Genomic DNA, 16,433 nt, shown 5'->3' on the forward strand with positions numbered 1-16,433 from the left:
TCCCGTAAGGTCCCCGCATAGCGGCCTCCCGGTTGAGTGTTCACATGATGCGGAGGCGTGAGAGCTCTGGTTACTCAGTTCGAGTCCGAGGCCTGCCACTTTTCTGCTTGTGCCCCGGGAAATCGCCTTACCCTTCCCCGGGCCTTTGTTTCCTCATCTATAAAACGGGGCCAGGGCTGGAAGAGAGGGCCTGGAGAAGCCCTATTCAGCTCGGACACTGTGGGATCCCGGATTCTCCATACTGCACGCCGGCTCCTCCACAGTCTCCCTCCCCGCCACCCCCGCGGACTCCGCCCATCCACCCGGTCTTAACTCCACGCCCACCGAGCAGCTTCTCCCCCGACGCCGGCCGCTAGGGGTCACTGCCTCCCTTTGTCAGCGACGGAGAAGGGCGGCTAGCCCTCCGGTCCTCTCCCTGGCGGAAAGGCGACCGAGGGGCACCTCCCGAGCCAGTGGGCCTGAGCGCGACCCCCACGGCCCTCGCCGGGGATCCCGCCTCTGCCCGGGGCGGAGGGTGTGCGGGGCGGGGCGGGGCGGAGGCCGGGGCCGGGCGCGGGCCGCGCGTGGGCAGCCAGGAGGGGGTTAATGCTAACCCCTCCCCCTCGGGCTGACATCACGGGGAGAGCGGCTGAGAGGCTGGAGCTCGGCGAGTGAGAGAAAGAGAGGGAGAGGAGCGAGCGCGGCTCGACTCGGCGCCCGGGCAGCTCCACATTGTTGCGGATCGCCGGGACGCGGCAGAGCGAGCGGCCGCGGCGCGGCGGGGGACGCGGCGCCCCCCGATAGCTCGCCTGGTGCTTAGCCGCGCCGCCCGATCGCCCCGGCTTGCCGAGTCGCGCGCCCCGCCGCCTGGGCCCCGAGCCCACCGCGCCGCCCGCCCGCCGCCCTCGCTCGTCCCGCCGCCCTCGGAGGACGGCCGGCCATGGACGCCTGCAAGTTGGAGCCGAGCGGGAGGGTGTGAGCGCGCCGGGGGCCGGGAGCCCGCGCCGGGCAGCCGGGCGCGCCGGGGGTGGGTCCCGTTCCCCTGCCCGGCTCTGCGTGGAAGAAGAAGAGGGCGGGGACCGGCACCGGGAGAAGAGCGGAGGAGGAGAAGGGGCATGACTCGTGCAACTTGCGGCGGGCATCTGCCGAGCCTCTGAGCCGGCGGCGGCCCGGGGCCCGGATTGCGGCCGCGCCGATCTCACCCAGCCCACCCCGCCCCGGCCGACGGCTGAGGCTGACCTGGATCCTCGGAGCGCCCGCCGGCCGGCAGGGATCGCCTTCGTCTTCCGGGCTGCTTTCTGGAGCGCGAGGAGCGCTCTCCTCGCGGCTCCTCTCGCTGGACCCCCGGCCCCCGATGGCTCGGATGGGGCTTGCGGGCGCCGCTGGACGCTGGTGGGGACTCGCTCTCGGCTTGACCGCCTTCTTCCTCCCAGGTGAGCGCGTTCCGCCCCCTGCCTCCCCACCCCCAACCCCCCATCCAGTGCCTCCCCGGGGCTGGGAGCTGGATGGCGGGCACGTCTGGGTTGTAGGGAGTGAAAGGAGCCAGAAAAGTTGGGTCACGGCTTAGGTAAGGGGGGTGCGGGTGGTTCAGCGGAGAGAGAGTCTGAGGAGCCCAACAGCCTGCCCTGCAGGAAAGCAATCGGATGCACGTTTCTGTGTAGCAAGAAAGCACTTTCTCCGCGCAGTTTTTCACACACAAAAAATAATAATATGTAATAGCGTTCTATTTATTTAATAACCAGCTCTCAGCTCGGGAAGCAGTTTGGAAACACTGCATGTTACATAAATGCAAAATAATCACCGTAATCGCCGTCTCGGGGTAGGAGACAACAGCCCCAGGGAGAAGGCGTCAGTCTCGGAGCTGGTGGGCTGTGGGCTTGGCGGATGGAAGGGGTGGCGGGGGCTTCGGGTTTTTTCCCTCCAGCCCCTTTGCCAAGAGATTTCGGGCGCTCCGGCCCCCCTCCCGTCGCCCCCCCGCCCCCACCCGCGCGGGGAGCAGGCTCCTGCGGCAGAGGCGGCTTCTCGCTCACCTGAGGTTCTTTTCCGGGAGGGTGAGGCCCGGCGGCGCGCTATCGCAATCTCCCCGCCCAGCGCGGAGCTAGGCTTTGCCTTGGAACTCCGGTCCCAGTTTGGGGGGCTCTCCCGCAGGAGGCGCCGCGGGCTTCGTGCCAGTCAGGTGGCTGCGTGACCCACTTTCCCGAGGATGCCCCGCGTGTCCTTCCTTGAGATGCTGGCGGCCGAGGGGTTAACCCGACGCCCGACCCCCGGGGTGGCCCCCGGTGGGCCCCTCTGACGGATGGGGTAGGGGCGGAGGCTGGGACCGGTCCGGGAGTATTGTGCTGGGGAATGAACTGGAAAATGCGTTTAGGAGGCAAATCCGACCGAGTCCCCGCGGCTGGATTTAACCCTTTGTGTCCCTGGGGAAGCTGCCCGGCTCCCACGGTGGCTGGGGACACCGGCGCGGGTGGGGTGGAGATTCCTCCAGCCTTCGTGGAAGAAACCTGAGACGACCTCCCGCCCTAGCTGGGGTCGGGGCGGGGAACGGTGGGGGCTCGGTTGAAGCATGTGGCCCTGGCCTTAGGTGGTAAAAGAAGGGATGAAAGTGCAGAGACCCGCTCTGCGTGGGGCAAGAATGTTGGGTCTGGGCTCCGCTCGCTGCTAGCGGAGGGAGATATGGAGGAGATATGTTCCATGCCGCAGACACAAACAGCAGTTTGTTGCCTAGACGTGGGGTTGGGGTGCGCTTCTGGAAGGCAGGAAGCTGGCCTCATTCACTTCTATACCCCGTCTGCCGCCAGCTCCCGGCCAGGGCTCAGCAAATGTCTCCGAGTGGCCCATGGCTCCAAAGTGGCTTGTGAAAGGCACACCAGGGTGCCCCCAGCCCTGCAGCCTGGGGTAGGGGCTAGGGGTGCTGCCCTGCTAGGTCCGTGAGGGTAAATTCCAGGGCACACAGGTGTCACTGCCCATTTCAAAGGTGCATGATTGAGTCCCTTGCAGCAAGGGTGGTTCTGGTGAGAATGAAAGGGCTTCATCTTACACTGGACCTCCAGGGAAGCCAACAGGAGATGCTGGAAGCTCTGGTTCTAGCATTTGTCTGACCACCGGGGTTCTGGAACCCTTCAATTCCATATTGCCCATACTCAGAACCCAGCAAAAGACCAGCTTTCCTGGGGCCTGACTAGTCCAGCCTACTAGGGGTTAATCTAATCCTGGGTCAGACAAAGAGGGAAGATTTGGGGAGGGGGAGTGAACTCACCCCCCTCCTTTTGTCGCACTCTCTCCCAGCTTTGTGGTGCTGTCCCTGTAGTTAATTCCATCTTTGGAGGGGTGGAGGCCTGCGCTGCTCCATCCCACTCAGGAAGTGGGGTCAGGGAGGTGATGCTCTCACCTTGCTCAAGTGTGGACACTGGCCCCCCCAACCAAAACTCCAGATGAGGGAGTGGGATGCAGATAAGGAATCACAGCTCAGATGGGCACTTCATAAGCACTCCCTGATCAGAGGGGCAGCCAGAGCTCCCCGACCAGCCAGGCTCCTCTACCTGGTGCCCGCGCCTCTGGTGCCTCTGTGAAAAGACAGGTGGATGTGGCGGTGCCCACATGACACTTGGACAGAGGCTGGGGGAAGTCACCTTCCAAACCCCATCTACCGTCACCCTCAGGCAACCTCCTTCTCCATGGGGACCTGCCAGCCTGGTGCTCTTTTCTGGGTTCCTCTGGGCTGTGGCAAGGAGTATAGAGGGATGAGGAGAGGAGCTTGATGAGATGGGAGAGGGGGACCCTCTCCCACCCTGGGGGGGGGGGGTGTGGTGGCCCCCTGACTTCAAAACACTCCAAATTTGGCTCTTAGTGTGTAAACACTGAAGTGTGTCTTCAACAACACAGACTTTACCAGGCAGGGTAGTGGAGCCCCATCAGCCTCTGAAATGAGTCTGGGGTTTCTGCCTGATCACTCAGAGGAGAGAGCCAGTGGGACCCCAGGGGCTGCATCCCAGAGGAACAGGGGGAGCCCAGGAGAGGAGGCAGAGAACCTGCCTTAGAAGCAGGTGTGCTGAGCTGGTGTCCCACCTACACCACACCCTCCCTAATTGGCTTCCCCAAACCTTTTGTCTGGGAAGAGAACACACACCCCAGGTGTCATGCACACCCTCGGAAGACCTGTCGGGCCACAGCAGCACCCTCTTCTCTGCAGCCTATGCAGAACTCGCTGTCATGATGCTTTTCTTTGAAACCCGGGGAGTCAGGACTGTTGAGTTATCTTCCTGTCTCCCCATCATTCACAGACAGTGGTGTGTCCAGGCTTGCTGGGCAGGACATTATGGCAAAACCAATTCCGCCGGCCTGGGGTTTGCAAGCAAATATAAGCAAGAATCCCAGTGCCCATGTCAGAGGAGTGTCTCCGAATCAGATTCAAGGCCTAATAGTCAAGGCTGGAAGGCAGGAGGAGGAGGTATTGCAGTGCCTGGGCCCAGCACCTGGGGCTGAGTGGTCTAGAAGGTGTCTCTGAGCCTGACTCTCTGTGTGTATGGGACAGGCAGCCCCTGGTCGCCTGATGCTGGCCGAGACTATGATGTCCATTCCCTTCTCGGCCACTCAATTTTGCACAATAAATCCACCTCGTTGGCCTGATCCAGGACCCAGTTGTGCACTGCCAGGATGGTCTCGGGCCAGAACCCTAGTGCTGACGACTGAGCAAGTGGGCCAGGCTGGGGAGGGTGGGGACCAGGGGGCAGCCCCAGTTGCTGTGCCTCTGATAACTGCCATTGTTTAGCAGCTGACTAATGTTCATTGTTCAGCACAAACAGAAAATACCCAAGGGAGGTGTAAATTTACCTTCAATTTTCCTGATTGTGTCTTTCCTGGTTAACCTGGTAAATCGAATGGCTCCTACCTGCTGTGGGGGCAGAAAGGGTATCTATGTATATTTACCTGTTTTGCTGATTTTTTTTTTTTTTTAACTTTGAATGTCAGCCTGTGGGCCAGGCTAGAAGCAGTAATAGCCAGCTATGGGACTTAGGCTATAACATTTCTGATAATTGGCTTATGGCCTCACCATCATATAGAGTGGGTGCACACACATGTGTGCAAGACTGTGTGCTTGTATTGGCCATCTACAATTCACTGTGCACATACAGAGCCACGGGGATTAGCACAAGTGTGTGCACTGGGATTGTGTGTCACCATGGGACAGGGGCATAAATATACAGCAAATGCATCGTCACATGCAATTGATTTCTTATGGCTTTCTGACTGGGATTTTGTGAGAGGCCTGTGTTTATATCAGTGTCAGTGAGGGTAACTTTGGAGGAGTCCTAGGATTTGCCCTTAGCCAGCTCCTTCTAAGACTGATCTTCCACACCCTTTGGGGGTAAGAAGCCTGAGTACCCCTTTCTTTTTCTGCTCTGCCCTTGATCTCAGGCTGGGCCTCTGGATCCTCACAGGGAGATGCTCACCTGGAGAGATTTTCCTCTGCTTCTCAGGATTCCTGAGCAGCCAGGAGGGGCCTCAGGAAATAGGTTTTCAGCTACTACTTTGGCATCTCTGCTTCCTGCATGAATACTTGAGGAAAAGGGTCATCTAGGGAAAGGTGATGTACTCTGGGCATTTAAAAAGGAGCTCTGAGTCATAGGCTCTGAAAAACCCTGTAGAACCATATGTGTGCCCAGTTCAGCAGCATACATGTGCCTGGAGCACCCCAGTTCACAGAGCAGAAAGCAGTAGTCCCCTTGTTGGAAAGGCAAGTGGGAATGAAGGGCAAGCGGTGGGGAAGAGGGCAGTCCTGGGAGCCCAGGTCCCGATGCCCAAGTCAGGCTGGTGAGTGTTTCTGCCCTGTGGTGTCTGCCTCTCTCCATAGAGACCATGTCTGTAGAGCCAGCAGCAGATGTGCTGGCTGGGGCTGGAGTAACTTAAGATCTGAGCTGGGATCACCTTGCACAGGGAAAGCCCTAAGCTGGAGATAACACTCCTTAGCCCAGTTAACCCTTTAAGCTCTGGATTCTCCTGTGCTGTTTGGAACTGGAAAACAGGGAGAGGGGAAAGATAAGCGAAAACACATCGGACCTAATATCTGAACCCTGACAAGGAGAGATTAACTCAGTGCCACAGGAGAAACCTAAGGACACAAAGAAAGCCTTCCTGATCGCAGACTGTATGTAGGCTGTTCAGGGCAATGGGTAACCCCAAGGGTTATCCTCGGGTGGGGGAGGGGCAGTAGGTATGTATTCTCAGAGGCTCATGAGATCTGTGCCTTTCACAGTCTTTTAGGGGCAGAGCAGCTGTAGTCCCAGGGCCCAGTTCAGCGGGAACAGCAGATGGCTCAGTCCCTTTCCCCACAACCTGAAGATCACCCCATCTTGACTGCCCAGCAGAGTAAGACAGCAAAGCAAGGCCAGCTGGACTGTATTTGAATCCCAGCTCTACCATTTGCTAGTTTGATGGGCCCGGTTAAATTGCTTTGTAGGCCTCAGTTTTCCCATCTGTAAAATGGGTTTCTGCTACTACACTTTCAAAGGTTTATGAAAATTAGAGCAACAGTAATGTTTGAAAAGTGCTCAGTGCATTGCCCAGCTTGTGATAAATGTGCAGTAGTGGCAGCTACTCCTGTGTTCTATGCCTTTCCTCTGAGTCGTCCTGGCTCCCTCTGTGTCTGCCAGCTGGGCACTGCCAACTGCACACTCTCTTGAGAAAGAGCCACTCATTTGCCTGCCCGCTGCTGACCTCACTTCCCCACCTGGAAATGATGGCAAGGGCTGCAGCAGCCGTGGGGGACTCAGGTGGCCTGGTTGGCTGCAGGCATCTACCTGAGCCCAGCCCTGGTAGTCATGCACTGCATGACCAGAAGGTGCTGTGTGACCTTTGTTCTGCAGCCTGTTGCCAAGGGCTCTCCCCAGCACCCACCTCACTCCCTGACTGCAACCCAGCTAGGCACTGCGGCCCATCTGGAACACTGGCTGGGGTGGCAGCCTGAGGCTGGCATGGAGAACCCGGGACTCAGCCCCTGCAAACTTCTACGGGCCACAGGCCCCTCTCCCAGCAGTCCATGCACCAGCTCTTCAGGCAAGATGGTATAGCCGGAAAGGTAGAGATCCCTCCCGAGGTCATGCCCTTCTCACTGACAGAAAGTCCTTCAGTTTCTCCTGCTGCAGATTGAATGCTTTCACCAATAATAATAAAGATATTTGTGATGCTCTTTTCAGCTCATAATTTCAGCTGGTCCTCTCAATAACCCCATGTACAGGGTATCAATAGTTCTCCCATTTTACAGATGAGAAGAGTGAGGTGTAGATCTAGTACCTTGCTGCCCAGCTCAGATTAGACGCCAGGTTTTCTGACTCCAAATCCAGTAGATGAGGAAAGATAAGATGGACTGGGACGGACAGATGCAAAAGAGGCTGAGCCAGATCATGACAGAATGTGTCCAGTGGGGCAGTCATTTGCTTTGCTAGCAACCACCAGCTTATACCGTCCCCCACCTGGTGAAGCGAGGTATATATACATGGAGATGTATATAGGTTAGAGGGTGGCCCTGCTGGAGCTTACCGCAGTTCACATTGACACAAAGCACAAGAGGCCCAATAACGGAACAGCTAGGGGAATGGGTCAAGGGGAGCATATCCTTCCAAATGCTAGGGCATCACTCCCAGGGTCTGACCCAAAACGTGGGCATGGCCCCAAGGTGTGAGCACAGAGCTCCAGGACACAGGCAGACATACAGCCGGCGTGCTGGCAATGCTCAGAAAGCTTTGTGGACCTGACTGGAGCAGTGGAGAACGGGAGGGGCTGAGATTTGGTAGGCAGAGTTAAGTCCCTCTCCTGGGCTACCCCCACCCCTCTCTGGTCCATGCAGATCCCAGTTTCATTCCCAGTTTATGAGGAGTCTCATTACCAAGCCACAGACAATAAAACCCGCCCGGCCACTCTGGCCCGGATCTCATTAGAGGACATTAGTTCCGCTGGCTTGGTGGCCCCACTGGGACACAGCTGCAGGCGTGGCCCAGGCAGCAAAACCGGCCAGTGGCCATGGGCACAGGAGTGTCCCACTGGGAGCTGAGTTTGATCTATGGGCTTCAGTAGGGTCCTCCCTCCCCACCTCCCTCTGTGCATTCTTGGAATGCATGCTCCCCAAAGCTGGAAACATGGGGTTCCTCCTGCCCGCTTGGACCCTCAGTTTTATGCACCACCACCACCACTGCCCCCTCCCTTCAGAAGATAAGGACACAGCTCCTTCCAGAACTGGGCAGGGGAGTCCACCTTCTGAGAAGCTCAGCAAAACACTGTCATTCCATGGAGGAGGCCTTTGGGGGCAGGGACAACAAGCCCACTCACAGCCACAGGTCTGGGGACACTCTCAAGAGACACGTCTGAATAGTAGCCCACCTTTCTGTCCGAAAGGTGGGGATAGAGACCTGGGGGCCCCATGTCAGATGCATTCTTCATCCCCTACAGATGCAGTTTCACCATCTGGCAGCCTTGGGGTGGTGGAGGATGGGAGTGGGGAGCTTCCTGGTCACACTCCTCTCCTTGAGGTAGATTAACTTGCCCACAATGGCTGTGTTGGAGCACTGGTTGCATCTTGGGGTTCGTCCCACCAAAGACAGGATTATTCCTTTCTTAGCAAATTCTGGTGCCTGTTGACAGCCAGCTTCTCTGCCCTCCCCTCCCCTTCTGCTTTATCTCTCTTTCCACCTGCAGACCAGCCCATCACCAAAACATCACCAGGGCCCAGTGGATGTAGCCATGAAAAGCAGGATGAGGGCAAAGGAAACCTTGCCCCGTCTTAGTGCCCCAGTCTTCTAGAGGAAAGAGAGTGCCAGGCCGGAGTAACTGGTTTTTAGGGCTCCGTGCAGGGGTCATGCAGGCCAGCCCACACTTCAGGTCAGGAGCGCCCGCCAAATGAGTCAGCAGAGATGGGAGTGCTGATCTGTTTGGGCAGATGTCAGCAAGTCAGCCCTGCTCTGGAGAAAAGGGGGCTGGAGACTTGTACCAGCCCCTGATGGATGCTCCCCTGTAAGACCCTGAAGCTTGTTTGGAATTTGAGCCCCAGGTGGGATTGGTCGGCTGCCCCCATGGGGTCCATTCTCTGGCCCCTGAGCAGCACCCCAGGTATCCCCTCCCTTAGTCCTAGTCTCTCTTGGGCAAATGCTGTCAGCTCCTAGGACAAAGTGAGTAGACAAGGTGCCTCAGAGCCAAGCCAGCCTTGCTGCAGCTTGATGAGGGTCCCACTGCAGGAGAGGCTGGAAGCAGTATTCTCACTCAGGGGACCGCTGAAGCAGCCCCTGGGTCACCTCTGTCCCCGACTCCTGGCTCTCCAGCTCCAAACTGCCTGTACTGCCTCTTGGATGAATATACTTAATCCTCGCCTGAAAAGGATGCTCACAAGCACAGAAGCATCTGATGGCTGCCCCCTCCCTGGCTCAGCTCCAGCCACCCCTCCCAGCCAGCCACACAGCCTGTGCACTTTCCCACCCCAGTGCGTCTGCACGCATCTTTCCCCCCAACCCTCCCCTATTTCCCATATCCAAAACCTGAAGTTGAGAGTATTTCATCATGAAGCCCCCCACTGGAGATGACCTCTTTCACTCAGAGAACCACCCCCTTGTTGCAGCACCTCATCCATGCCACCCATGGCAATAGCCACTCTACATCTTTCCATTAGTTATCTGGGCCTGGGGTTTATCTTCATAAGACTGAGAGCTCCAAAAGGAAAGGGTCCATTGCTGAGGGGGCTTGGACTCCCCAGGGCATTGCACAGGGTTGGCCACTCTGTGGGCTGATTACACGGAAAGCAGATACTTCGTTACATAGTCCAATGTTAGGTGGATACATCATTGCATAGTACCTACTAGGTGGATACATCATTGTTTGTTTGGACAGTGATGATGATAACAACAGCAAACTGTTATCAAGAGTTTTTAGACACTCGGAGACTGTTACGAACATCTTGCCGGTAATAACTTACTCAATCTCTATAACAATACTTACTTCTTGTGGAGGATTCTTCTCCTCGTTTTTAACGTATGAACAAATGAGGCCCAAGCAGAGGTTAGGTAACTGGCCTCTGGTCACAAAGCTATTTAGTGGCAGAGCCAGGATTTGGATTCAGGAAATCAGGCCCAATGTCCATGATCCTTAATAAGCCTGGGGTAACATAGGACCTTGCCTCCAGAATGCCTGTCACCCCTGTGTAACATCGTAGAGCCTACCCACCTGCTCCCTTTGATGATGCAGGAATGAACTGGGGCCTTCCTGGAGCATTAGGGGCTTATTAATGCTCATCATCAGAAATTTTCAGCAGTTGTTACTACCTTATCTCTTGGATACCTTGTAGGTACTAGAAGTACAGTTGTTATACTGCTGGTGTTCCCTGCCACTGTCACTGTTGTGTCTTGGGACTGTTAACGTGCCTTTGCTGGAGGGAGATGTCTTGACATTATTGCTCTTCCATCCCCTGAGCCTTTGAGCATCACTGATGCCATCTGAGGGCCTCCCACCATGTCTCCCTGTGAGACCAGAGGCAGGTATAATAGCGCCCCTCACAGAATCTGCCTGGAATTGCCCCCAGCAGGTGTTTCCAGGCTGGTTCCACATCCTGGGTGGGTCCACGGCTCAGCAAACTGATCCTATGCCAGCTCCTATCCTAAGCTTCTGGAAGGTCCCCCTCTCTCTTGCCCTCACCCAGAGATCCCAAAAGATGGCAAGGGAGGGGCCCCTACCTGGGGAGCCGGGCAGGGAGAGGATTTAGGGTGTTCACCCGTGCCAGCTGCTTTGATCTCCTGGGATGAAAGGGCTTGGTGCTTCCTATGCCCCAGGCAGGTTCAGGATGGGGACCCAGGGGACAGAGGCATTGGCCACCTCACAGCTAGGGTAGCGAACTTCCCAGGAAGGACGATTGTGGGAGCAGAAAAATCAACGCCCTTTCCCAGTGTTGTGGCCAAGGACCAAGGGTGGAGTCCAGATGGCCCACCTGTGGATTGTCCTTTCGAGGGTCACCTGGGGCCAGTGCCCCTGCCCCATACCCTGACCCTGCAGGTCAGCACGTGCACTCAGGCCTCACAAACTCCCTTGCTTAATTAGGAAGGTAACTCGGCTGCAAAACAGTCATCTGATATGTTTCGACGCCAAAGAGAAATTCCTCCCAGACTCTCTGCTGTTCTAGATTATCCATGCTCCGTTAGCTTGAATTACAGAGTGGCCTCTGTGGCCCGGACCTAGGCCAGAGCTGCGGGATCGGTTCCTGGGGCTGGAATCTGCCCCCCTACCCTCCCTAGGAAGGACTTGGAAGTGATGGCGGAAGGAGGCCTTAAGACCTATTTGACCTCCATGCAGACCTAAGGATTGCCTCATCAGCACAAAGGAGCCAACTCTGCCCTGCGCCTGCCCACCCTAGGGCCTGTGATGCCCACGGGTGCTTTTGAGTCAAGCCACTTGGATGCTCCTCTTGTGTCCCTTCTGGGCCAGGCCTCCTTTGAGGGCTTTAAGTCAGTGGCAGAAGCTTCTGCAGTAGCTCCCAAGTGAAAAATTGGAGCAGGGGCAGGGACAGGCTTCTCCTCGAGTGTAAATGAGACCAGAGCAGAGCAGCCACACTGCACTGTAGATTATTTTATGATGATTGCCCACCTCCCCCACCCCCAAACAACCTGATCTCAGTGGCCTAGATTGCAGCATCTCTCAGAATGATGGATAGGCCACCTCTCACTTCCCAGGCAGGGTGGTCGGCCCTACTACCGAGACACCGCCTTCCCAGCCCCTTCCCAGATTTATTCCCTGTGTTTGTGGTGCCCAGAGAGTAATCAGCATCCTGGGCCGGCTGTGCACTCTGATTATCTCCGCTCGGTTGATGGATGAGCCTTTGGGGAACTTAGATGACAGCCCCTGGCCCCTGCTACCCTGTGCCCACCCCTGCCTGGGCCTCAACACCCTTCCCAACCCCCGTCACCTCCCAGGAGTCAGATAATGGGCCTCCAGGTCGGATCTGAAGCGGAGTGGGGTGGGGGTGGGGGCAGTGTTAGTCATGGGAGGAGGGAAGGCAACACTCTTTGGCCCCCACCTCTCAGCACTGCTGTGGGATAACTGGGAAGGGTGTTGGTGGCTCCCCTTCCCTCCTGGGAGCTTGGGACAGGGGACAGACAATGCCACCAGGGAGCTTCTCTGCAGGTCACCCCTCCACACACGCATGCACCCCAGCTGTGCATAGAAACACCCTTGCCAGGAAAGAGCTCCATTACCCTCTCCTGTCTCCATCACACCGTTACTCCTACCCCCTCGGCACTTGCGTACACAGTTTGCACTGTAATGATAATTTGTGCTGGTTTATGTGTTTCTTTACAAGGGTTTTTATGTCCTCTGTGTGTGTATGAGAGAGGTTTATGGCTTGTGTGTGTGTGTGTGTGCCCGCACATGAGGTCACGTGCTGTGTGTGTGTGTGTGTGTGTGTGTGTGTGTGTCTGCTCCTGAGCAGCCTCTGATAGCCATCTTCTCCCCCGTGGAGGTGGGGGGCTCTCATCCAGCTTCCTGGTGGGAGAAAGGCAGAATCTGGATCCTGAGGGTGAGGGGAAGAAGTGGGGAAGGGCAGGCAAAGATGACGACTGTTGAGGCAGCATTTTGCACTGCCCCCCAGCCGCCAGTTGGAGAATGCAGAAGGTCAATCTTAGATAATTGTTTTGTCTATAGGATCACAAACAACTGGTTTGACTATTTTTTTCCCAGCAAATTGACTGAACCCACTGGTTGTTTTGGAGCCAAGTGGTCTCTGCCTTTTATTCCTCACATGTGGCGAAGTATATATCTGTGTCTTGTCTTCTCTAAACTTGAGTTTTCTTCACTGGAAAATGGGGATGCAATACTGGGAGGTTTAGACGAGCTAAACAATGCCTGTAATGTGATTAGCACAGTGCCTGGTACAGAGCGAGTCTTTACACCACTTGGCTATTATTAGCTGCCGCCTGCCCAAGGAGCCTGGGTCTGGAGGGAGGTCCCTTCCCCAGGGCTGGAAGCCAGGCCCAGGAGCCTCCCAGCAGTTCATGGCCCACCACGCTGGCAGGGGAAGGGGATCCCTTGCAGGGTTCCTATGACCTCTCTAGGGTGATCAACTCAGGAAGGGTCAAGTACTCAGGCCCCGGGGCTCCTGGAAAACCACCCACATGGTCACCTGGGAAGGTATCTGGTGACCCATGCCATCCTGTGCTCCCTTCTTACAGGGTTGTTGTTGTTGTTTAAGTCACTAAGTCATGTCTGACTCTTTGTGACCCAGTGGACTGTCGCCCACCAGGCTCCTCTGTCCATGGGATTTCCCAGGCAAGAATATTGGAGCAGGTTGCTGTTGCCTTCTCCAGGGGATCTTCCCAACCCAAAGATCGAACTCTCTTCTCCTGCATTGGCAGTCAGGTTCTTTACCACTGCGCCACCAGGGAAGCTCTTATTAGAGGGAGTTAGAAGCAAGTTACATGCTCTCGACCAAGCTACGCCAGGTGCAGGAGTCTAGCTGCCCTGAGAGCCCAGAGCCAGCACTTACGGGGCTCCCACTGCCCTGGGTGTGCAATGGGAGAGGGGTGGTGTGCCCGTTCCTCACCCATTCAGCCTGGTGTGCACTCGTGCCTCCTGGAGCTTCTGGTCCAGCATGGGACAGCACCCGCCCTCTGACCTCCCAACACAGCCGGTGACACCTCAGGGTGCCACCTCTTCATGCCCATAGGGCAGGGGCCTGACTGGGAGATGGAGGAGGAGCTGGGGCCTCATGTGGTTATTACCGAAGCCTGTCCTCTCCCTAAACTCTCCCTCCTGGGACGTGAAGGGACAGAGGTGACTAGGCAGGAGGGTGAGTGCTCCTTCACCCTTCAAGCCAGGTTACACATCTGAGCCCACTTGTTCCCTCCCAGCCCCGGGTCTGGAAAGAGCCTTCCAGCTGGATTCTCAGCAGAGGGTACCCCCTGCCCTGAAGGGGAAGGGAAGACCAGAAGGGTAGGTCACAGAACACCCAGAGTCTCGGCGTTGGAAGGGGAATCAAATAATATAACACCCAGTCACTTCTTAAAACCCCTCAAACACATCCGACCTGTGGGTTGATCATCCAGCTTCAGCATGAATACCTGCAGTGACGGGGAGCTCACCACCCCACATGGAAGCCAATACAGTTGTGATTACCCCAAATTCTTCCTTGTGCTGAGCTGAAATCTGTTTCCCTGAAGCCCCCACCAGTTACTCCTGTTTCTACCCCAGTGGAATTGTGTGGAACACGTCTGATTCTGCACAGGGGGTCCTGTCCTTCAGGCATTTAAAGACAGCCTCTGGCACTCAGGGTCTTCTCTCCCATGAGCTAATCCAGCCAAGTCTGACACCCCCTCCATCTCAGATGCTTTCCTAGGAAGCAAGTTGTCTAGATCCCCAGTAACAGGTGTGATGCTCCAGGCACAGGCTTCCTGACCCAGGGATTTCAGCCTAGGAGTCCCCAGCCACAGCCACTGTCCCAGGGCCAAGAGGAGGCAAAGCGGGTTGGCTGCCTTCCCCATCCACTCTGAACCCCTTCCCCACCTCCACCCCACCCCTTCCCCACCTCCACCTCACCCATTCCCAACCCCTGTTTTCCTTTGGATTAACGATAAATTGCAGTGAGAGATCCGTTTATCTCCTATGGGAATTAAGGAATTAAGCTGGTGAGGGACCTGTGAGAGGGACCATATTGCAGAGATTCAGGGCATAACAAGGACAGTGGGGAGGGCAGGGGACCCTCTGCCTGCAGTCGCTTCACCAGGAGGCGGTCCAGGCAGCCCCCAAATTCTCCCAGCAGCCTGTGTCCTCGTGGGCATGGGTGGGGACCAGTTGGAATGGGTGTGGTCACTGGTGCACAGAAGGATGCCACTAGTGGGATGATCTCCCTGCAGCTTCTGTCGCCTGGCACTTCATGCCATGGTGCAGCCACTCTATGGCATGTCCCAGGGCTGGGAGAGCAAGCCACGGCTTGTGGCAGGGTGTGGCACCTCACCATCTGACCTTGTGATCTACAGTCTGCAATACAGATTCTACAGCTGCCAGTCCACCACCACCACCCCCAACAGGCAGTCCATCAGTACCGACCAGGCACTAATCACCCGCTACCGCCCCACCCGACAGACCATTATGGGTTTCTTAGTGGTGAATTCCCGGGGCCAGTGGTGAAATGAGTCTTTGGCCACTGGAGAGTCTGAGCTTCCCTTTATCCTAACAGTAAACCAGAAATCTCCTTCCTGAACCCCCAGAGGAGGTTAATCAGGACTCATTCCCCCAAGTCTCCACCCTATTCATCTCCAGTACCCCGTCCCTGGAACCCAGGAGGCATGGCTTGGAGACCCTTCTCCCCCATCTCACAGGCTTACTGCTCCTTGCCAACTGCCCCACTCCCTCCTGCGTGAGACCCTGGTCCCCTCACCAAACCCTGCAGCTCAGCAGGGGGAGATAAGATGCTGAGCTACCCTTGGAGGGTGGGAGTGAGGAGGTGGGAAGTGAATAGGGGATGGCTCCTCCCCCCGGCTGCCCCCTAGGTCACCCAGTCATGTCCCCAAATAATAGTTTCAATCACTGTCATCCCTCTCTCTCCAGACACCCCACCAGAGTGGGGAGTAGGAGCTGATGCTCAATGGTAGCGGCCACCAGGAAGGGCAGGGAGAGATAAAAAGCAAGGCTGGGCTGGAGATAGCTGCGGGGGGTGGGGCAGCAGGCAGGGTGGGGTGGGGCATCCCAGAGGTGCTTGGGATGCAACCCTGGTGAAGGGGGAAGGCCAGAAATTGGGCCCTTCAGTCCAAGAGTCTAGCTGGTTAATAATTAGTAACTTAAGTTAATCAATCATTTAGTGTTTTCTTCCCACTTTCAGTTCCCCCACCTCCAACCTGGAGATCCTTCTAGGCTCTTCCCTGGACCTCTGAAAAGAAGCCCACCTTCCCCCCCAACCGGCCCCCCCCCCCGCCACCTGCCCTGTGCCGCCCCTGCCGCCACCCCCCCACCCACCCCCCTGCCTGGTTTCTGGTCTCTTGAGCCAGCATGGTGTTTAATCTCCAAGAGAGATTAGGGACTGACTGCAGACCTGCCCCACAGGCTCTTTGGATGCACCTAGATATTTCCTCCTGGGAGGACAGGCCCTTGGACCACCCCAGAGCATCCCTGTAATCACTCTCCTTGGTGCCCGCTGACTCACTTGGTTGGGCCCATTCTGCTGGCCAGATGGAGTCCTGGGGTGATCCTGTGGGTAGCTCTTCCTTAATCCTTTAGGTGAGGTCAGTTAGTCAACAGATGCTCTTTGAGCATCTTTTAAGTACCAGGTACCTCTTGGCAAGAAAAAGTACTTTTAGCCATTTAAATTGAGGTTAAAGACTTTATTCAAAGACTGATGTGTCGGGGTTGGGGGGGGTTGTGTGTAGAATGGGATGGGGAGAAGGTAGGCACATGTCCTTGTGGTTTGGCCTTTGGGTGGCGTTTTTGATTTGTAATTC

General features: G+C 56.5%; 1 protein-coding gene across 1 annotated transcript in view; it reads left to right on the forward strand.

The window, feature by feature from the left end:
- Positions 1,015-16,433, forward strand: part of NECTIN1 (nectin cell adhesion molecule 1) — a 72,363-nt gene continuing 56,944 nt past the window's right edge. Inside the window, exon 1 of the mRNA XM_018059656.1 lies at positions 1,015-1,412. Within this exon, the coding sequence (XP_017915145.1) occupies positions 1,334-1,412 (79 nt within the window). The 5' untranslated portion in view covers positions 1,015-1,333. The remainder of the gene's footprint in view (positions 1,413-16,433) is intronic.

This window comes from Capra hircus, chromosome 15 (genome assembly GCF_001704415.2).
Source record: "Capra hircus breed San Clemente chromosome 15, ASM170441v1, whole genome shotgun sequence".
Lineage (NCBI taxonomy): Eukaryota > Metazoa > Chordata > Mammalia > Artiodactyla > Bovidae > Capra > Capra hircus.